The following is a 23840-nucleotide window of genomic DNA, read 5'->3' as shown; positions in this document are numbered from 1 at the left end:
ATTCTGGCTCCTCCTCAGGCTCAGGTTGGCCACCCCTGCGTCAGAGGGTGGCATCCTGATACATCAGAGGGTGATATATAACTTGTTTGTATCTGTGTATAAAGATGTATCTCAAAGGGACTGTCTTTGTCCAGCCGAGGGGGCAGTGGAAAGTCCTGTCACTGACTGAGCTGCGTCCGTTGTCACAAGCATACATGCCTTAGTATCCTCGTAGAGTCTGCCAGGTGCTATTACCGTGCTTCGTCGACAATAAACCTGCCCAGGCGTGTTTGCTACTAAACGAAGTCTTGTGGTTTTATTGGGCAGTTCGTTTGAGATCTGCTGTGGCAGCTAACAACACATGCATGCAGACGAACATCTGACCACAATTATTATTTAAAACGTTTTACTATGCAACTTAACCCATAGAAGAATTATTCCTAAAAAACAGCATATATGCTGACATTAAAAATATACCTTTGTTGTTCCAAATACTTCGTCTTTAATGTGACCACCTCCAAATTCTTTTTTCAGAGTTGCCCGTGTTGCTGCATACAACATTTTTTGACGTACCTGGTATGTTGCAAAAGAGTTGCTTTTGATTTTTTTATGTACGTGGAAGCAAGTGCATTTGCATGCTAAAATTATTATTGGACTTCTGAAATACTTCATAAAGCAAAATAAAAGTTACAAGAAGAAGTAGTTACAATTTAAAGCTATAATTAATAATAGGAAAACACTCTGTACAATGAGCTTTGGAGTGTGATAATTTGACATGCTATTTCAAGGGTACAATAATGAGAGAAGTTTTACAACAATCCAATCAAAGTGTTCTATATTGCAACTGTTAAGGTAATTTTCAGAGTATGGGGGATGTTTTCAAAAGTTACAAACAACACAGTAACATCTTTAAAAAACAAACAAACAAACAAACAAACAAACAAACAACAAAACACCTGTTCTAGATTCTGTTGCTGCTGGTCTGAATATTGATGGAAGCAACTGGCTTAAAAAAAAAGAAAAAGAGAGAGACAGACACACACAATAGCCTACAAACCCCTGTTTGGTTCAGTAATGGATCTGAATAACTATCGCAACCACAGAAGGAATAAAAAATAACTTGGATATCCACTTCAGTATTTAAGATGTACTTAAGAAAAACTTAATTAAAAAAATTTACTGGAGCCTATTAAGCATAGTCACCTGCCTCACAAACAGAAATAACTCTATATATCAGCCCTGTCAATCCAATTTTTCTTCTTGATTAGGGTGGAGTTTAAAGGATAAAGGAGATTTTTGAGGAAGACATCTGTATCACAGAAAATATTCAAGTTCTTGTTTATTTTATGGCTGAATGCTACTAAAAAGATGGTGTTTCCTTTCATGAATTTAATTAATGAAATCAAAAACTTACACTCTTCAACTAAATAAATCTAATATTTGATAAAACCTTTTATTTCAATACATAATTAGCATTAAGTAGACTGTAATCTTTACCGTTCAGGAGTTCCTCAGTTACCCAATTTTCTATTGTCCTTTTCTCTTCTGCAACCCAATCCTGAGACAGTACGAAGACATTAATATTACAATACAAAGACATTAATATTACTTACATGAGAGTGATCTGGTGACCATGCAATGAAGATCCATTCATATCCTTGAGCATTCTGAGAATCTAATCTGTATAATACATAACATGGTTGCTTGTCTTCAAGAAGGGGAAGAACAAAGGAATCATAATCCTTTTCCCATGATTCAGCAGGATGCCTAGAGGATCCCACTACAAGCTGCTCTATAAACAAAAACAAAAACTGCAGGTCAGTACAATGGTCTGACACATTAAGCTTTTGCAATTAAAGATACTTATGGCTTAATCCTGCAAAGTTCTGCCCAAGAAAATGGAAAACAATGGCACTTCATGCAGCAACAGGTACACACATGTATAATTGTTTGCAGGATCAAGCCCTAAATTATTTCATCTCAAATACTAGAACATAAGAAAATATCCACGGGTTGGTCTCATTTCATTGTTGGCCTGCAAGGTCTTCAGAGCAAGGACTTGCAAGTAGATGTGGAAGGGATTTTCACTTAAAATAAATCCGGTTTGGAGAGAGAGTAATGTATGTATGTAACACTACGTAAGTAATAGCAGATAGCGCTCTTCTTCTATAAGACTCAAGTTCATGGGAAGCCAGGACAATATTCATTATTATTGATTGTACCTAGAGGCCCCATCTGAAATCAGAGCTGCAACAGACCTGTACATACATGCACAGGTGTCAGGGTTCCTTCCCCACTCTGAACTCTAGGGTACAGATGTGGGGACCTGCATAAAAACCCCCTAAGCTTATTTTTACCATCTTAGGTTAAAACTTCCCCAAGGTACAAACTATTTTACCTTTTGCCTTTGGACTTTATTGCTGCCACCACCAAGCATCTAACAAATATATAACCAGGAAAGAGCCCGCTTGGAAATGTCTTTCCCCCCAAAGTCCTCCCAAACCCTACACCCCCTTTCCTGGGGAAGGCTTGATAAAAATCCTCACCAATTTGCATAGATGAACACAGACCCAAACCCTTGGATCTTAAGAACAATGAAAAAGCAATCAGGTTCTTAAAAGAAGAATTTTAATTAAAAAAAAAAAAAGTAAAAGAATCACCTCTGTAAAATCAGGATGGTAAATACCTTACAGGGTAATCAGATTCAAAACATAGAGAATTCCCCTAGGCAAAACCTTAAGTTACAAAAAGACACAAAAACAGCAATATCCATTCCATTCAGCACAGCTTATTTTATCAGCCATTTAAACAAAACAGAATCTAATGCATATCTAGCTAGATTACTTACTAAGTTCTAAGACTCCATTCCTTTTCTGTTCCCAGCAAAAGCATCACACAGACAGAGAGAACCTTTGTTTCTCCCCCCACTCCCCGCCAGCTTTGAAAGTATCTTGTCTCCTCATTGGTCATTTTGGTCAGGTGCCAGCGAGGTTATCCTAGCTTCTTAACCCTTTACATGTGAAAGGGTTTTTCCTCTGGCCAGGAGGGATTTTAAAGGGGTTTACCCTTCCCTTTATATTTATGACAACAGGGTAAGCCTACACAAGAATAAAAGACCCAGCGCATAGTTGTGGCTGGCCTGGGTCAGCTGACTTGGCTCACAGGGCACAGACTGCAGGGCTAAAAATTAAAGTGTAGACATTCGGGCTTGGGCTGGAGTCTGGGCTCCTCCCCCCTCATGGAGTCCCAGAGCTTGGGCTCCAGCCCAAGCCTCCACATTGCAATTTTTAGCCCCATAGCCTGAACCCCACGAGCCCAAATCACCTGACCCAGGCAAGCCATGGGTGTTTAATTGCTGTAAGAGACAGTCGCTGCCCTTCAAATACTTATAATCTAAATAGATAAGATAGGTGAAGGATGAGAGAGGAAACAAGCACAGAAGTGACTTGTCCAAAGCAGGTTATCCCAGTTCTGCTACTGACAACCTATGTCTCCTGACTCCCAAGTCCAGCACCATAACCACTAGACTACCTTGCAAAGATTGGAACTTTCACTCCCCCGTCCCTTCTCTACAAACCTAATTGGACTACATGCAGAATTGTGTTTTAACCAGATCCGTAATTATGGAGAATGTATAGAAAAAAATGTGTTTTCATTATTTGTATAGAATTTATGTAGTAACCTAAACGGAATGAAATTTTGCATATATATAGACTTTGGCATGAATTAAGCAACAGCCCTTGAGATAGATTATTAATTTTTCCATATTATTCTGTTTCTTTTCCACTGACAGAACAAGAGCAGCTCTTCTGAAGGGAATTGTAGTCCCAGTTCAAACAAACTATAGTCAATTAAAATCTTTCCATTGACTTCACTGGGAATTGGACTGAATCCTTAAATAGTAACTTTCAGGTGTGTTGCTAAAAAGTTGAACATTTGTTAATAAAATTCCAGAGCTGGAAGAACATGTACATGGCTGAATAGTATATATGTAATGCTATTGTTTAAAAAACTACAAAAGATACTGCAGATAGTCTGGAGCAGATAGCTCCGCTCTCCAAGAGTATATAGCATCATGTATCAGCTACTGTAAGCAAAAAGAATTAAAACAAACATTTTGAATGGAATATGTGACATGTCATTCCATTTTCTTTATGAAAATATGCTTATGATATGGACATAACTGAGACATACTTTATGCAAGATGGCTCATGTAAGGTATCATTGGAAAGGTTATGATTTACTGAATGCAATTATCCAATTTGTATGCATATATCATTTCTGTATCTCAAGTTATACAGATATAGTCAATATTCCTTTCAACTATGCTACTTTGGGTGACGCCCACTGCTAACATTTCAGGTACAACAACGGAAAAGCCAGACAGGGAGGATGGTCCATCAGCGAGGACATTAGATTTGTGAAAAGCTTGGCCTTCCTGTGCCCACTCCATGCTGCCACTGACTCATGGACGCTGTGATCTACAGAGTCAGGTGGTCTTGTTACCTGATACTAAAACATTACCTGGGACTTCTTGTAACTTTCCACTGTAAGGGAAGGAGGGTCAAGTTTGGGAAACAAAGGATTCCCGCCTTATGTCAATCCTATTTAAGGGTGGGGAGAAAGGCAAACAAGGCTCCTCCTCTCCATGGCCTGTCTGCCCAAGAAGAAAGACTGCAAAGGGGAAGGCAAGGTAGGGAGGAGGGGAACTCAAACTAAGACAGGGGTCCAATCTGAAAACTGGAACTCTAAACCACAGAAACTTTGCAAACTGCCTGCAACAATATCTAGGGTGAGAAATACTATTTGTAACCAATTTCTTTAGTGAAACTAGCTTAGTTTGCATGTTTGATTTCCTTTGCTTAGTAATCTGCTTTGTTCTGTTTGTTACCCCTTTTACCACTTAAAATCTGCCTTTTATGGTTAATAAAATTTGCTTTGTTTATTATTAAACCCAGTTTCTGTAATTTCTAACTGGGGGAACAAGAAGTGGGAGGGGGCGAATTTCATAATATATCTTTGGGTCTGCACTTTAAGGGAGGTGGACATTTGAGTGCTGGAGCAAGTCCCTTAAGATGAGTATTCCCAGAGCTGATCTGCAGCTGGGTGTGGCCCTGCCTTTTTGTGTATGTTAGAGAAGGTTTCAAGAGCCTGGCTCAGCAAGACAGGTTAAAGGGGGCCCATGCTGGTAGAACAGATAGACCCAGTGGTATCTCAGCACATCAGGTGGCTTCCCAAGGGTCCAACCCGTCACAGAATGGTTCTTTGAAACCTTTGTTTATGGTAACTATAAGGTCACTCTCACTAGTATGGAGGCCAAGAAGTCCCCAGTTTAAATTTCTCAGGATTCTAAGGCAACAGTATCTTTCCGGACAAATAGTGATGTATTTTACTAGAATTTGAGACATTGTACACAATGGCTATATACCTTTGTCGTAGTTTGGAATCTTGAAGAGCTATAGATTTTTTACACTTATAAGTCCCCGTTACAACATTTAACCAAAAACTTAAACATTAAAACCTCTCTGTAAACCTAGATTAAACAGGTAGTGTTCAAATTAAAAGTCCAACATGGAATGCCTCAGCACCTCACAAGATCAGGCCTTTAATTTGAACTTCCTTGACTTCAATTGGAGGTTGAATCAGACCCAAACTTAGCACCAGATCTCCCTTGTTATCACTGAGTAACAGAAACAAAGAATCATAAGGAAAAAGAATAAAAATCTAATGTCAGAAATTTGATGCTTAAATTCATCCCAAGAACAGTATACATGCAAAACGTCCTTCCTCATCAACTGAATGCATTGCGTTTTGCAGCTTCCATACAAAAGAGAACATTTTTTTAAAATGTAAATGGGATTGAGGGTGCTCAGCACCTTGCAGAATCCAGTTAAAAGGCTTACATTTTATTGAAATTTCTCTTATTTCCATCAGTGCACAGACAGTTCATCCTAGTTTGCTGCAGTTTAAGAGTTACCAGCTAGAAAGCATCTCACATAAAATAAACTGTATTAGGGAAAAAACCTATTAAACTCTCAGTCATACATGAAGAGTAGTCACATCAAAAATCCACTAGGATTAAACCTCAATCCTGCAAAACACACATCAATTGGACTATTAAGGTATGTAGTTAAGCATATGCCTAAAGTGTTTGCAGCTCAGGCCTGGTCTACACTACAGCATTAGGTCAACATAAGGCATCTTACGTTGACCTAATTATGTTAGTATATGCACTACAATCTTTGCTCCCACCCATATAAGTGCCGAACTACACGCACATAACTCAACAACAGGCGCAGGGCTTATATCGGAGTCCCTGCAGACACTGCATTACTTACATCTATTGGCTGTCATTCTTATGCATTTCAAAGAAAGCTGGCTTCCAGCTCCTGAGCTGGGCTGCTGCCCAGTCTTCACTCTAAGCCAGGCTGCCACACAGGCTCCCGGCTCAAGCTGCTGCCTGGGCTCAAAGCCCCGCTGCCCCCCAGGGTCCCAGCTCCCCACTTCAAGCAAGGCTGCTGCCTGGGTTCTCAGCTCCCCACTGGGAGCACGGCAGATGTCCCCGCTGGGAACTGAGCAGCCGCACCGGGTTTCTTGGCTCCCTGCCGGGAATGGAGTAGCTGAGCAGACATGGATCTCCTGCCAGGAGCCTGGCTGCTCCCCCAGGCTCTCAGCTACTTGGCATCTCCCCCAGAGTCTGGTCGGCTGGCCTGTTCCCGGCAGGGAGCCTACAAGCCTAGTGTGGCTTGCCCCGTTGCCAGTGAGCAGCCAAGGAGCTGGGGGCGGGGGGCAGGCAGCCCAGCTCCCAGTGTGGATCTGTGCATGGAGCTGAAAGCCCTGGCTCTCCACCCTTCACCTCTTAAGTTAGTGGAAGCGCTCCTGGTGAGGATGCGCATCACTGACAAAAGAAGGGTAGCGTGGACATGAATTACTGTGGTGGTTGTTAGTCAACCTAACATAGGTTAACCTATGTTTATAGTGTAGACATGCCCTCAGTGTCTTGTTTCTATGTCAGAGGATTCAGAAACCCAGTTATAAACTGCAAATAGGTTGGGAAGACTATGTTTGCATTAAATGTGTCTTGCTTAATTTGACCATTAAGTTGATAAACTTTTTTCAAATATGATTTTATAAGTATCACAGTTTTATCCAACTGACTGAATATTTTTTATTATCGTCTTTAAATAGGCTTAATTTTCATATGAAATGTTTTGGAAGACTTAATTACTGAAACAGATGTGACAATAGGATTCCTCCCCGCCCCCGGTTATGAAGCATATCTCAATTTCAAACAAAGTATGTCAGTAATATCTCTCAAAATATTTACCTGCCTTATAAAAAATACTAAATAAAAATAAATATTTAAAATACATAGTTTGATATGTATGAAAATACACAGCTTGATAAAATACATAGATATGGTGCTCGTTTGAGAGTCTTATTGTAGTGTTGTATCCTGCCACGCAGAATGTGTTGTTAGAGTCCTAGACCTGGCCTCTAGTACTCCAGCCCACTGCAGACTAAGTGTGCTGCACAGTGGTGGAATTTCTGCCAACTCTCAGAAGTGGCCACTAACACTATTTTTCAGAGGTGCTGAGCAATCATAGCTTACACTGACTTCACTGGGAATTTGAGGGTGCTCAACACTTTTGAGAATCAGGCTCAAAGTGTCACACATGGGACACCTAAAATATCAGAGAACTCAAAATCAGTGGCCACTTTTGAAAGCTACAGAACAGGGGATTGGAAGGCGGAGAATGAAATTACGTTGCTCAACAGCAATCCTACTAGCTGATTAAGGAGGGATATCAACATGCTCCAGAATGAGCCCTGTCTAGTCATGGTGACTAAGAGGTGCAGAGAGTTCCACCAGAGATATGGGACAAGCCCTTCCATCTAGCTCAGAGTGTTAAGAGTTTCTTTTCAAGACAAGAAAAGAGGTGTCTGTGACCCTAAGAGCATCTCAGTGCCAGAAGACAAGGGGCTCCCTGGACTCCAGCAGTGGCCTGACCAGCTCAGTGTACACCAACTCACTACTGTTATAAGGGCTGTCAGGTGATTAAAAAATTAGATTACAATTAATCACACTGGTAAACAATATTAGAATACCATTTATTTAAATATTTTTTGATATTTTCTACATTTTCAAATATATTGATTTCAATCACAACACAGAATTGAAAGTGTACAGTGCTCACTTTATATTATTTTTGATTAAAAATATTTGCACTGTAAAAAACAAAAATTGTATTTTTCAATTCACCTAATACAAAATACTGTAGTGCAATATCGTTATCATGAAAGTTGAATTTACAAATGTAGAATTATGTACAAAAAATAACTGCACTCAAAAATAAAACAATGTAAAACTTTAGAGCCTGCAAGTCCACTCAGTCCTACTTCTTGTTCAGCCAATCACTAAAACAAGTTTGTTTACATTTGCAGGAGATAATGCTGCCCACTTCTTGTTGACATCACCCAAAAGTAAGAACAGGCATTTGCATGGCACTGTTGGTAGCCGGCTTCACAAGATATTTACGGGCCAGATGCACTAAAGATTCATATTTCCCTTCATGCTTCAACCACCATTCCAGAGTACATCATTCATGCCGATGACTGGTTCTGGTCGACAATGATCCAAAGCGGTGCAGACCAACGCACACTCATTTTCATTATCGGAGTCAGATGCCATCAGCAGAAGATTGATTTTCTCTTTTGGTGATTTGGGTTGTGTAGTTTCTGCATCGGAGTGTTGCTCTTTTAACTCTTCTGAAAGCATATTCCACATGTTCTCCCTCTCACATTTTGGAAGGCACTTCAGATTCTTAAACCTTGGGTCGAGTGCTGTAGCTACCTTTACAAATTTCACATCAGTACCTTCTTTGTGTTTTGTCAAATCTGCAGTGAAAGTGTTCTTAAAATGAACAACATGTGCTGGGTCATCATTCGAGGCTGCTATAACATGAAATATATGACGAAATGCGGGTAAAACAGAGCAGGAAACATGCAATTCTCCCCCAAGGAGTTCAGTCAAGTTTAATTCATGCTTTTTTTTTTTCCCCCAACAAGCATTACCAGCATGGAAGCATGTCCTCTGGAATGGTGGCCAAAGTATGAAAAGGCATACGAACGTTTAGCATATCTGACATGTAAATACTTTGCAATGCAGGCTACAAAAGTGCCATGCAAACGCCTGTTGTCACTTTCAGGTGACACTGTAAATAAGAAATGTCAGTATTATCTCCCATAAATGTAAGCAAACTTGTTTGTCTTAGCAATTGGCTGAACAAGAAGTAGGACTGAGTGGACTTGTAGGCTCTAAAGTTTTACATTGTTTTGTTTTTGAGTGCAGTTATGTAACAAAAAAAATCTACATTTGTAAGTTGCACTTACATGATAAAGAGATTGCACTACAATACTTCTATGAGGTGAATTGAAAAATACTATTTTTGTTTATAATTTTTACAGTGCAAATATTTATAATGAAAAATAGTATAAAGTGAGTACTGTACACTTTATATTCTGTGTTGTAATTGAAATCAATATATTTGAAATGTAGAAAATATCCACAAATATTTAATAAAGTTCAATTGGTATTCTATTGTTTAACAGTGCGATTAATCACGATTAATTTTTTTGAGTTAATCGCGTGAGTTAACTGCAATTAATTGACAGCCCTAGTTATACTCTGTATCTAAAAGGTGTAATGTAATAAGCCATTGGAAAGCTAATAGTTCACTGATCATTAACATTCTTGCGTGATATATGTACCATCAAACCACAAAAGATTATACAGATGTGCTAGAATTATGATGAAAATGTGTTTAAACCAGGCATGTTGGGGGAATTAATAAACAGGTTTTCTTCAGATAAAGGAATGTGGTTCTGTCTGACTGAATATGTCTCCCATATAAATTGAGCAAGGTGTGACCAAAGAAAGACAAGCACACAAACCATTTGGAAAGCAAGTAGAGAAAAAGCGATCACTTACTCTCTATGGAGGATAGAGATTGCACCAGCAGGAAGCCTTCTACCTCTTGAAACAGGGTCAATGAACTTTCAGAAATATACTTTTCAAAGGTTTACTGGACTATAAAGACAGGGGCAGAGAACCCCTAAGTTATCCTTCACTTGAAGAAACAGAGAAAACGAGCACCTTGGACTAGCTGTTAGTCAGGATCCCCATATCCATTGCTGGAAAAGGAAGACTGGTAAAGAAACTACCTATAACTACTACAGTGGCTCTCAGTTCTGGGTATCCTGAACAGCATGTTACAGTATTATATTGGTTTTTGTTTCCATTTTCTGTGTCTACACATAGAACTCACAATGGAAGACACTCCCCTCTTATTGCCTCCATGCTTTATTTAAAAGTGAGATGAGATGGAACATAAAATTTACACACACAACCTTGCTGATGTCAATGAAATTCAACAGGCATACAGTGTGTCAATATTTGCTAACCTAATCTGGAAAAACCTTATCACATTGTCCCGCCTACACTAGAATATCTATTGTTGATTATTCCAGTGCTGTGGTGCTGGAGCAGGGGTATTGCAATGGCGGGAGATTTCCCAAAAAAGACAAAGGCAGGGAAGGTCAAAGTGGACTCATTTACATTGTAATACCAAAAATGCTTCTCCAGCTTACAGCTGTTTCAGAGCAGTGCTGATGCCTGAGCTCCAGGAACAAACCAAAAGGTCTGTTTGTGCTTAGCCAGACACTAAATTATGCAATGTTTCAAAGAGATTGATTCAACTGTAGATTTAAACACAACAAGCTTTGTTTAAAAAGCTAATGGCTATAAGTTAATTTAAAAAAAAATAAAAAGCTGGTGAATGCCATATTTTGACCATATGTTTTCAGCTTTGCACATTTGCCTCAAAACTTTCAAAGATAAATTTCATGTATTGCACCAAATTATTTTCAATAAAAAATAATCTGGTTATTTGTGCATGAGAACTAAGGAATAGTTATACTTCTTGCAAGACTGGGGATGCAGACTACATTACTGTAGTTGTAGGAACATTTAAAAGTCATCCAAAGGGGTTTGCTGTAGTGTTAAAATCTTGAGTAGAAAGCAACCAAAAGAATCTACACAAGGGTTCATACCACTCTCTACCCACCTCTCCTTTTTAACTGTTTTAATAAGTTGTTTCAATCCTTTGAGATTATTGACGAGCCACACAACACTACTTACTCTGACATGAAATGACAATTTTTTTTCCAATATAAAGCAAAAGATGAAAATACTGGAAAGCACTGAAGCATCACTGAAATTCAATCACATCTTCATATGTGGAAGACACTAGCACTGATTAGGTGTGTGTGTTCTTTACTTGCACATGCAAGTCACTAAAACATAACTAGTAAAATACTAAAATAGAACGAGACCTAACAGAAATAAAATATATATTAAAATAAAACTAACCATTTTCAATAACTATTTTTAAAATCCTGTATTGTCCATATCTTGCTCTGGCAAAGGTATCTTTAACATCTTCACTAGCTGGAAAAGAAAAAAAGATATTAGTAATTGAATTAATGCATTTCACCTATTTACAATTAGTATGTTTAAAGTACACTTGTTCATGTGATCGTAAAAAGAGGCTAGTACTAAACCATTCAGCTGCACCTTTACCAGAAGTCAGACTGAAAACAAATAATCAGTTATTTTTCCCCAATTTCCACCCACAACTCCTGCTCCATTCACATTATCTTATGAAGGTCTGAACATAAGGTTGCCAGTTTTGGTTGGATGTATTCCTGTAGGTTTCATCACAGGACAATCTTTAATTAAAGATTAATTTTTAATTCTTGAATCTTTAATCCAATCCTGGAGGTTTGGCAACCCTATCTGAACAATTAGCTCTCTTTCCTGTATTCCTTACTCAGCAATAAAACACTTAACAATGCTGACATTTACGTCATCATTCTTAGGTTTCAGTTAATACTCCATGGAGATGGATTATGTTACATCTCTTAAAGCAATAGCTTCAGGATTCCTGCAGGCTCAGGTATATACTTTTCAAATTTATAAACTGCCTACTAGCTAGATACATTGCAAGAGTGATGTGTAAATAGGGTGACCAGACGTCCCGATAAAATCGGGACTGTCCCGATTTTTAGGTCTTTGTCCTGCGTCCCAACCGATGAACAGTCGGGACGCCATTTCTCCCAATATTGCGACTTTGGCCGCTCCGGCGTTTTTTATTGTTTTTTTGTTTTTGCTTTGGCAACTCCAGCAGCTTTTCTTTCTTTGTCTGTCTTTCTTTTTTTTTGCTTCCCCCATGTGTCCCAATATTTTCTCCGCTTCATCTGGTCACCGTATGCGTAAAAGAGAACCCCAAGAAGCATACAGGTGGATATTTTTAGCATCTGGTTGTTGGTCTTTCCTAGGGGCCCCTGAGTACCACTGATGAAGCTTCCCTTTCATCTTTCATATCTATCTCACACTAGTATGTGTCTGATAACAATTTTCAGTCCCTCACTTTTCATAATAGGACAAGTTTAGAATGAAGCATCTGTCTTAACCTCTAAATTTCCTTTGTAGCGCTTGTTGGCTGCATCTTTTTACACACTCAAATATACTTTGCAAAGTCACATTTTAATCATTTTTGTAAATGAATTAATTTATAGATGATTGATTAGATCATCCAGAATGTTTGGTATATCTTTGTGTATTATAAGGATCTGAGGTTGAACTGGGGCAGCTTCATTCCCCTGGAGGGTTTTTCCCTTGTGCTCTACCATCTACGTCTGCATTTTAAAAAAATATTAGGGGGAGATATTTTGAGGCACTAACTGCAGTTAGACTTTCAACTCACTTTGAAAGTCACTGTAAATTAGATTAAAATCTCTCTCAAAGTCTCTAGCCCTAATGGTTGTGAAAATAACTTTCAAAATGCAAATTGAAAGCATTGCCCCCGCCTAACTGCTGAAAGTGAGAAGCAGCATTTTGGTTTCTTTCATTCTTCCTTGCCAAGCACAGCCTGCTGGCCACTGGGAAGGAAATAGGAGAAGGTCTGTTACTCCACTTTCCCACAGAAAAATTCAAATTATCTTTGTTTATATCTGTAGTATCAAAAAACTACTTAAATGAGGTCTGCAACCGTAGAAGGCGCACTAACTGGATGCTTGTGGTTTCATTTTCAGAACTGAAGTGATTAATATGCAGGTGTTAGGTAGTCATAATTAGGTTTCAAATCTACTCCACCAAGATAAACAGTGGGATTTCACCACTTCCAGTGCTATTATTTTTCTATAGCCCTATCCACACTACTAAACTATACTATGAAAGTAGTTAAACATGTTTTAAAATCATTAACATCTATATGAAGGAAAGATGGCAAATTCATTTATACAAGCATGTTGAAGATTGTGTTTGAACCCTGGGAGGATTATTCTAGTAGTAGGTAGAGAGACTGAGACATAAGTCCTTGTATCAGAGGCCTGTTATGAGGCAGGACCTGCTCACAGAATCTGGCAAGAATAGGGCTGATATTGCAGAAATACACGTTCCTAAGAAGTGCTAGTCACAGAGTACTCATGCAAACACATCCCGATATCAAGGATGGTACAAAATAATTCCCCAAGGATGACAGGAACACACTGACTCCTCATAAAAGATACGGTCAGGATGACAGTACGTAATAGAGATGTTTTGATCGAACCAATACGTACAAGCTGATGGGTGATAACTAGCCACGTCAGGGGGCAGTAACTAACTATGTTAGAGGGACAGTACTAACTTGTTTGTATCGGGGTATAAAGATGTATCTCAGAGGGAGTATCTTTGTCTGGCCTAAGGAGAAACAGAAAGTCCCGCCGTTCACTGAGCTGGTCCATTGTTATGGGCATACATGTATTAGTAGTCCAGTAGAGTCTGTGGGATACCAGTACCGTGTTTTGTTGACTATAAACCTGGCTGAAGGTTTATAGTCAACAAAATAGTCGTTCCTTAACAGATCTTGTGGTCATTGGGCAGTTCTCTCAAGGTCTGCCGTGCCAGCTGTCTGTACAGGGCTGGGGCAGCACACAAAGGGAACTCACACACACACAGCCAAATGTCTATCACCACAATTCTAGTCTTAACAACTCTGTTGAATATAGCTGAATTTAAATTAATTTATTTATAGGATTTACTGCAGAACTGTGCACATTGCCCTTCCCAAGTAATCACACAATATAACCATAGTTACAGCAAGATGAAAGTCTACTACCAAACCAGGAAACAAACAGTCTTGATTTAGTCACATGTCCAGATCAAAGAGACAGGTGCATATGTGGTGCCTAACTATGCTATCATCCATGCTCACATATAAATGCTTCAGTTTATTTTCATCAATGGTTGAGGAGACTTCCTACCTCTCTTCAAATTTTTTGAACAGGGAGGTTTTATTTCTTCCAGTTACCAATCCAATACACAACTAACTAGACTAATTTTTTTTCCCCCAGGGACACTTCTGGTCTTGGTCATCCAAGGGTTGAGAAGTATGGTTAGCAATATAAAAAGTAAGATTTTGTATTGGCCAGATAAAGCTGTGATGCAACAACCTCAAAAGTTATGATGTCATAATGCCATGAGACTTTGTCCCATGCAGACCAAAATCTAAAAGATGGCAGCCAGGTTAAAATTGATGCCTGAATTGAAGATGTGAATTTTATCTTATTAAACTTGCCTGTCCCATGTTCCAACAAGACAAAGGAACTAAATAAAAGCAATATCAAATATAAATTGGATTTTTTAAACAGAAAATGAATTCCTCAAAAGCAGAGACATTGAAATACATAGAACATCTCATTAACTCCCCTATGGATACAGTAAGTGTCTGCAAAAGAGGTTTTAACATAAAGCATCCAATTAACACAATATCAGCCACAAGCCAAGTACTCAGATTTACTCCAACAGGGAGCAAATAATCAATTTATACTGGGGCACAAGGAAGGAATAGAGAAGCCATAACTCCCCAGCTATTCTAAATCATCAGATTACATCTAAAACATTTGATCAGTTCCCAGCCATCTCAAACACCTGTCAGGGATAGTCTAGGTTTATTTGGTCCTACTCAGCGCCAGGGGCTAGACTTGATGACTTCTCTGGATGCTTCCAGCCCTGCATTTCTATGCTCCTCCTTCCAGCTATATGGTTTGTACAATTATGCACAAAACATATTGTGCCCTTCTGTGCTTCACCTTGCCCCACAGTTTTGGGGCCACTGGGTGCCCCACAGACTGCTAATCAATCATAGATGCGTGCTCTAGGCAAAGGATTACAGAGGACCCAAGCATCATAGTCAGGGCCCAGGTGGCTTGTTAGGAACAAAGACCTTGTTCTGCCTGGTCTCTAACCCAGAAGGATAAGGGCAGAAGAAGGGACAATTTCAAGGTTTCGGGGAGGGAGGGAAAACCAGGCAGTTCAGCCCTCAAGAGAGCAGGGGCAGTTTAAAAGCCCTAGAGTGGGATGAGGGAGAAGGCAGCTTGGAGGAAAAGAGGGGAGGAAAAGGGAAGGGGCAGTGCAGACGCTGGGGGAAGCAACAAGGGGGCGGTGGAGAAGCTGGGGGAAAGGGCACTGGGAAGCCCCGGGGGGGGGGTGCAGAGGCTGGGGGGGGAGGGGCACTGGGGAGCCCGGGGGGGTGCACAGGTTGGGGGGAGGAAGGAAGCACTGGGGAGCCCCCGAGGGGGGGCTGTAGAAGCTGGAAGGAGAGGAAGGGGCACTGGAGATCCCCGGCGGGGTGCAGAGGCGGCGGGGGGGGGGAAGGGGCACTGGGGAGCCCCAGGGCCGGTGCAGAAGCGAGAGGCTGGGGGGAGAGGGACACTGGGGAGCCCCAGGCCGGTACCTTGGATGCCGGTTTGGTGGGACATGCCGCGATGGAGCCGGGACGCGACGCTGGGGCTCTGTCTGCACGTCGGTCAGGAACCGGCGGGCTTGGGGGGCGGGGGGTCAGGCTGGCCCGGGACACGCACGTGACGCGCCCCCGCCACTCAGCGGCCGGGAGCCCGGCTCCTTCCGGGCGGGCCCTGGGACGGGAGCCGGCTCCAGGCGTGAGCGAGCGGGCGGGCCAGCCGGTAGCTGGGGGATCCCGATTCCCGCCCAGGGCGTGTCGCGGGCCGGGGCCGCCCCTGGGACACCCGCGCCGCGCCGCGCTGAGGCGGGTTTGTCTCTTTCCAGCCGCTTCCCCCCCGCCTGCCCCACGCGGCCAGACAGCTCCCGAATATCCCCGGCCGGCTTCTCCGCCCGCCCTGGGCTGCAAGGGGCCCGTTCGCAGCCCCGGCGGGGGAGAGGCCCGAGAGGGCGGGCGCTGCAGGCGGGGAGCGGGGCCGGAGCGGCGGGGCGGGCAGCCGCGGGAGCGTTTCTAGAGTGGGGGATTATTCGGGGCTGGCGGGGGGAGCAGGGGCTTGCCCGGGGTTGGGAGCGCGCGGCGGGGCGGGGCGGGGCGGGGCTAAGCGATCCGTGCACAGGCAGGAGTCTTGGGGATACACAGCACCAGGGCCAGAGGTGCAACTGTGAAGCGTCCATCAGACCGTTGGGAGGTTTGCTGGAGGCTGCCATGGTGATTTCAGTGCACCTGAAGCGAACAATTCCCTAGTGAAGTACTTCAGCCTCTGAACGAAAACCCCGTCAAGGGCACTTACCTGGAATACATTTGGCTGCCAAGCTATTTGTAAGAGGATATCACGCGCACACACAAAACAACTGGAGGACTTGCCATTAAATAAGCCACAATTATTGGTTAAAAACTTCATCTCCGAAATAGCTTCTCTGATGAACTTTACATTTTGTCCGATGTTCTCCATTGGCAGCAGAGCACAGATGATGTTTAAGGTGCTGTGTAGACCTTTAATTACAGGTTTCAGAGTAGCAGCCCTGTTAGTCTGTATTTGCAAAAAGAAAAGGAGGACTTGTGGCACCTTAGAGACTAACCAATTTATTTGAGCATGAGCTTTTGTGAGCTACAGCTCACTTCATCAGATGCATTCAGTGGAAAATACAGTGAGGAGATTTATATACACACAGAACATGAAAAAATGGGTGTTTATCATACACACTATAAGTATGCATCCGATGAAGTGAGCTGTAGCTCACAAAAGCTTATGCTCAAATAAATTGGTTAGTCTCTAAGGTGCCACAAGTACTCATTTTCTTCTTGCGAATACAGACTAACACGGCTGCTACTCTGAAACTATAAGGAGAGTGATCACTTAAGATGAGCTGGAGGAGGGAATCAAGTCTCAGTCTTAAAATGGAAAACACTTCACAACTTTCTAATAAGGAGAGGACTTAATACTCTGTAATGCTTACTAACTGGAGTAATAGGTCTGTAGACTATGCTTGGGTAGAGTGGCCTCAAATACGCTACAAAGTTAATCAGTTGCCAAAGTACTTGATGAAAACATTAGATAATCTCATGTTTGTGCTGTTTTTAGCAGCAATATCAGTTACAGGGCAAAGGTTTTTCTAGCCCAGTGGTTTTCAAACTTTTTTTCTGGGGACCCAGTTGAAGAAAATTGTTGATGCCCATTGACGCAATGGAGCTGGGGATGAGGGGAGTGGGAGGGGCCCAGGGTTGGGGCATGGGGTTGGGGTGTGGAAGGGGGGTCAGGGCTCTGGGCTGGGTGTACAGGCTCGGGTAGGGATCAGGGGTGCAGGAGGGGCTCCATGGTTGGGGGGCTCAGGGATGAGTCAGGGCTCTGGGCTGGAGGTGCAGGCTCTGGGGATAAAGGGTTTGGGGTGCAGGAGGGGGTTCCAGGTTTCGGGGGCTCAGGGCTGGGGCAGGGGATTGGGGCATGGGGTTACCTCCAGTTGCTTCCCGCCTGTCCTGGCACTGCGGACCACATGGTGTCCTGGAAGCAGCCAGCAACAGATCTGGCTCCTAGGCGGAGGTGTCTGACTCTCATCCGCACGCACCGCCCCCGCCCCCTCCTGCCATGGGCGCGCGGAACCAGTGCTTGGGGCAGCGCACAGAGCCCTGTGGCCCCCCCCCGCCTAGAATCCGGACCTGCTGCTGGCCGCTTCCAGGGTGCAACACGGTGTTAAAACAGGTAGGAACTAGCCCACCTTAGCTGGGAAGCACCGCCAATGGGACTTCTAATGTACCGGTCAGCAACTCTGACCAGAGCAAGGCAACCCAGTGCCTTACGTGCTGCGACCCAGTACTGGATCGCAACCCACGGTTTGAAAAACACTGCTCTAGCCCATTCTTTCTGTTGTGGCATTACTTTCTATCCTGCTGACAGATGCACATGCCTATGTATGGAAAAACTGTTGTAGTTCATCATTGCAATTTAGATGTTAATTTAAACATGTATCTCTTGTTCCTATTTGAATGTTTTATGCCAAGTATTAGTTTAATCAATTTACATTCAATAGTTTCTGTAAGGATACTGCCACATATGGAGGGCAGAAAACTGCCAGCTGACTGATTTAACTCACATAAAACTACATTAAAATCTCAAATTTTAATCTGAACTGCATTGTACTCCAAAGGAGAAGGTTGGGTATGATCCCTGGACATACACAAATCTGTAGCTGTCCCGGGACCTCTCCTCCTTTTGAGACCTTCCATTCCCCCATCCCCCTCCCTGCTGATGAATTTTTTCATTTTGACTCTCTCCTCTGGTTGTTGTCTTTCAATAAAAGGATTGTGTTTGTTTGAAAGCAATCTTTATTCTATTAAGTGAAAGCAAAAAGAGCACTACAAAGCAACATACAATTGTTAAGGTCCCTTCTTGCATCATGTGCACCAATCACCTCCTAGCATTACAAGCACTGCAATCCCGAGCATAGCAACAAATATTCCTGGCTTTCAGCTTCAAATTGCTGCCTCAAAGCATCCCTGATCCTTATGGCTCCATGCTGTGCCCCTCTAATAGCCCTGGTCTCCGGATGTTCAAACTCAGCCTCCAGGCACTGAGCCTCTGTGGTCCAGACCGGAGTGAAGCTTTCACCCTTCCCTTCACAAATATTATGGAGCGTACAGCATGCAGCTATAAGCATAGGAATATTGTCATCGGCCATGTCCAACTTCCCATACAGGCATGGCCTGTGGGCTTTTAAACAACTGAATGCACACTTCACACTCATTCTGCACTTGTTCAGCCTGTTGTTGAACCACTCCTTGCTGCTGTCAAGTTGCCCCATGTATGGCTTCATGAGCCATGGCATTAAGGGGTAGGCGGGGTCTTCCAGGATCACAATGGGCATTTTGACTTCCCCTACGGTGATCTTCTGGTCCGGGAAGAAAGACCCTGCTTGCAGCTTCTTGAGCAGGCCAGTGTTCCGAAAGATGCGTGAGTCATGCACCCTGCGTTGATGTCAGTGAAACGCCCACACTGATCCACAAGCGCCTGCAACACCATGGAGAAGTACCCCTTCCTCTTGATGTATTCCATTGCAGGGTGGTCTGGTGCCAAAATTGGAATGTGTGCCATCTATTGCCCCTCCACAGGGAAACCCATTTCTGCAAATCCATTCACTATTTCACGCATATTTCCCACTAATGTCATAACCTGTATCTGAAAGGTGTCATGTAAGATCACCATAGAAAGCTAATATAATACTGATCATGAATATTAATGTGTGCTGTATGTATGGAGGACAAATTCAAAATTACAACGTATTGGAAATTGTTAGCAAAGTGTGTCTGCCAGGCAGGGCTAAAGTTACCCCACGGTAGACAAAGGAATGAGGGTCAGCCACCTGGAAAGTATTTCCATAGTACATTAAGAGGCATTGGGAATGCAATAGAATGTAAACAGAACCATCAAGGCAACAGAGGGATCAGATTGCAAGAAATAGATCAATTTGCATGTTAGCAAACACCAGTGGGGGAAGAAGCCAGCATGCTGGTTTCATGCTGAAACTTCCTTCACCAGGAGACTCCATGTTGCCTTCCTCACAATTCGAATGGACTTTCTTTGCGGGGAGATAACCTTCAGAAGAATCCATTTAAAGGTTCACTGGGCTATAAAAAGAGGGGCAGAGAAACCTAAGTTATGTTTTACCTAAGAAGAAAAAGGAACCAAGCACTTTAGACTTTTGTGGGAAATCCTGACCAGAGGGGTTGGTCAGCCGTCTTGCTGGAGGTAGATTACTAAGGAAACTACTTTGAACAAAGGCTGTAGCTTGTTTTGTTAAGTCTTAGCCTCTAGAACGTGTTATTTGCTTTTCTTTGCTTGTAACCATTTCTAACTCTATCTTTTATACTTGAACTCACTTAAAATCCTATCTCCTTTTGTTAATAAATTTGTTTTACTTTTAATCTAAATCAAACACATTGCTGTGTTTGATTTAAAACAAATATTAACTTCAGTTAATGTGGCAAACTGCTGAGGACTGTATCTTTAAAGGACCAAAAGACCCTTAATTTCTCTCTGAATGCTCCAGGAGAGGGCTGGACCTTGCAGAGCACATGATTTTGGGAAAATTCAGAACTGTGAGCTGTCAGGGTCATCTTGCCAGATGTACGAGGCTGGATGAGGTCAGAGTGTGGCAAGGATGTAACAAGCAGGCTGCTGGAATCAGATCTGCTTAACGACATTCATTGCATGCTTTTCTGCTAGCTGGAAGTGTCCAGACAAGAGAAACACAGCAACAGAGCATTTTGAGGCACTTAGGGTTATAAGGCAGGTAGGGACACAACCCCCTACTGGCCTGGACTGCACCCCAGAACATGACACCATTTCCCTCATGTAATGGACTAATAAGATTCCTTTGTTCCTGTGTAATTACAAAAAACCCTCCTTCATATTGTCCTTAATTCTGCTGGCCATAGAGTTCGCCTTGTGACCTTTTGCTTCCTTTATCAACTGTCTACAATTCACAGCAATAAATATAAATTAGAAGCTATTAACTTTCCCTTTGTTCCATTTGTTTTATATTATATATAAAAATGTATAACTGCTTTTGTGTCCCTCCTGTTATCAAGTTGGTGATAACTTTGATGTCCTTGAATGTAGTTTCAGGATATAAATGAGGCCTGTCTACTGAAGCCATACATATGAATTTTTTGACCTAGGGATGCACTTTTTGAGGGACTGAATAAAATTCATATTTGTAGAACAAATCCTAAGTAAATTGATTATTGCTTTTTCCAATCACTTGTGCAGCCACTCCTTGGAGTCCATAGGTTATAAGTAGTAGCTGCTAGCAAACACACTTGTATCTTCATGTTGTTTGTGGACAGCATATATGCACAGTTTGTAGACCAACTAGTCAGACACCCGGCCTATATAAAACCCCATGTGCTCCCACTGAGTAGGCTGCCATGGCACTTGGCTCCATCCCACGGGGAGCTATGGAATTCTTTTCCTCCTTCAGAACAACCTCTCAGATTCCTGGCCTCCCACACTGTCTAGTAGAACTACAATGGTCCTGCTGCGTATTGGTCCTTCTAGAGGTGAGCAGGCTTCATCCTTAATAGGGGAAACCATAGGAAGTACATAAGTTTGTGTTTGGTATGCACTTTCCTTTATGCATTGTTTTAAAATAGTACGAGTGATATATAAATCCTATAACTACTGATCTGCAGCCTTACCACTACTATACATTTTGTGTGTGTGTGTGTTTTTAAATCTGTCCACTTGCAAAGATGCAGTGTTCTGAATTGATTTATATTTGAATGAGACAGCAGCTTCTTTCACAAGAGCTTTCAGAGGGAAAATTACAGACCAATGCACAGGAAATCTGTTTTTCCCGACTTAGGTGAAAAATTGGTTTTGTAGTGGTTGATACTGCAATAAAATAAATGACCTCAAACTGCTGGCAACTGAATGTGAAAAGATTATTCCCACACTACTACTCCTATTTTAATCAGGTGCATGTGCTGGTAATACTTGTGAGAGAAACCATTTTAAAATTAGCCTTACTGGCTGTCAAGATGACTCATCATCTTGATTCAACCTGCTTTATAGCTTCGACTAACTGATTTTGACTGGTGGCCAAAAAGGGCAACTTAGTTAGCTGTTTACAGTTTTGTAATGGAATTTTGTATTTTATATTTTTGTACCATAGACAACCTCATTTTTCAATGAACCAGAGTATTTCTGTCTACTGAAATTATTTGCTTCAGGGCTGTGTTTCTCAGCACCACCAAATCTGGGTTACTTTGAAGAAAACTGTAGACCTACACTTCAGGCTGCATAAGTATTTATATTCTAAAAGATAATTTATAAACATGTCAAATGACCCTTTTGAGCTGAAATTTGTCCCATTTGTTCAGAGTTATGAAAATACAAGCAAAAATGGTTCAGGTTGTTTTTTAAACAAAGGGAATGGAAAAAAAAACCCAGTTCCTGTGAGGATGTTTTGTTTTGTTTTTTTGCAATTTCTTTTTGAAGAATAATAGCAACCCAATAGGAGCTGTTGGAAATATGAACTTTGGTAAGGAGATAGTATGTGTATATATATGGCAAAGATGTGCATTTGGCTATTCTGGTGGAAAATTAGTTTTTCATTGGGCTGAGTTACAACAGTTTAAACTTAGTTTGTCCATGCCCACTGGTTAGTTTTTAATATAATAACCTATGAATGATCTGTGGGTACTGCACATATGTGCATAAGTAAGCTGAGTGGAATTTAACGTTAATGTGTAAGTGCAGGAAGAATATGATCTGGCCTTTTTGGGGAGCACTTCCCCTCCAATACACACTTTCATGTTCGCACACAAGGAATCCCCCTGTGAATATACTGGGTTGTACGCAGTGTTCTAGTTATAGCTAGTAAATAGTTATATATGATGGCATTTCTTTGTTTTTATGTTTCCTTTAAAAAACAACAGAACTTCCCTTTACAGTAAAATAATCTTAAGGTTGCAAAGTGAAGGAGTAAAAAAATCAGGAATGCTCAGGCAACTTAAACCTTGCCTCAAATACTTTATACCAGGCCTAGCCAGGGCCAGCCTACAACATTTTGGCACCTGAGGCGGGGAGCTCAAATGACGCCCCCATGCTCCCTCGCTTGAGCCAAAACTTTGAAAGGTCTCAATTCTGCCTTCTTCCTGTTCTACTCCTCTCATGGTACTGCTCTGCTACCTACCCCAATAAAGGAGAACTAACAACTTAAAATGCCTTATTCAAAAATTTTAAGTAACACTTAACTTTCAAACGCCTGAACAGCAAATGTAACTTTTCTTGTCTTCATAGTAAACACTGGCATTTTTATCTGTTTGAATAATCAAAGTGGTGCTTTCCATGCCTTCTTGGTTGCAAAGATTTGAACTGCTTCCTGAAGGTCCACAGTCTGGGCCAGCTCATGATCTACTGAGATGGTTGCAAGGGCGACCAGCCTCTCCTGTGTCATTGTGGAGCGTAGATATGTTTTTATTAACTTCAGCTTGGAGAAGTTGTGTTCTTCACTGGCAACAGTTACAGGAAGTGTTAGAAGTATGCGCAGAGCAACAAAAGCATTTGGAAAGAGGGTGGTCATCTTATTTGTGCACATATATTCCATAACAGCCTTTGGAGTAGATCCTGCTGGTCATAAATATAAAGGGAAGGGTAAACCCCTTTGAAATCCCTCCTGGCCAGGGGAAAGCTCCTCTCACCTGTAAAGGGTTAAGAAGCTAAAGGTAACCTCGCTGGCACCTGACCAAAATGACCAATGAGGAGACAAGATACTTTCAAAACCTGGGAGGAGGGAGAGAAACAAAGGGTCTGTCTGTCTGTGTGTATATATATATATATATATATAAAATGCTGGTTTCTGCAGGGGATAGACCAGGAATGGAGTCTTAGAACTTTTAGTAAGTAATCTAGCTAGGTATGTGTTAGATTATGATTTCTTTAAATGGCTGAGAAAAGAATTGTGCTGAATAGAATAACTATTTCTGTCTGTGTATCTTTTTTGTAACTTAAGGTTTTGC

The 23840-nt window shown here is 41.8% G+C and overlaps 1 protein-coding gene across 1 annotated transcript in view; it reads right to left on the bottom strand.

Moving 5' to 3' along the window:
- TWF1 (twinfilin actin binding protein 1) overlaps nt 1-16274 on the bottom strand; it is a 39086-nt gene extending 22812 nt beyond the window's left edge. The window contains exons 1-4 of the mRNA XM_073328016.1: nt 15819-16274; nt 11411-11488; nt 1593-1771; nt 457-552 (exon numbers count right to left, since the gene is read on the bottom strand). Of these exons, the coding sequence (XP_073184117.1) occupies nt 457-552; nt 1593-1771; nt 11411-11488; nt 15819-15843 (378 nt within the window). The 5' untranslated portion in view covers nt 15844-16274. The remainder of the gene's footprint in view (nt 1-456; nt 553-1592; nt 1772-11410; nt 11489-15818) is intronic.
- Nucleotides 16275-23840: the final 7566 nt, after the last annotated feature.

The sequence above is a fragment of the Lepidochelys kempii genome, chromosome 1 (genome assembly GCF_965140265.1).
Source record: "Lepidochelys kempii isolate rLepKem1 chromosome 1, rLepKem1.hap2, whole genome shotgun sequence".
In the NCBI taxonomy this organism is placed as follows: Eukaryota; Metazoa; Chordata; order Testudines; family Cheloniidae; genus Lepidochelys; species Lepidochelys kempii.
Note: the sequence above shows the minus strand (reverse complement) of the source record. Positions and strands in the feature narration are given on the sequence as shown.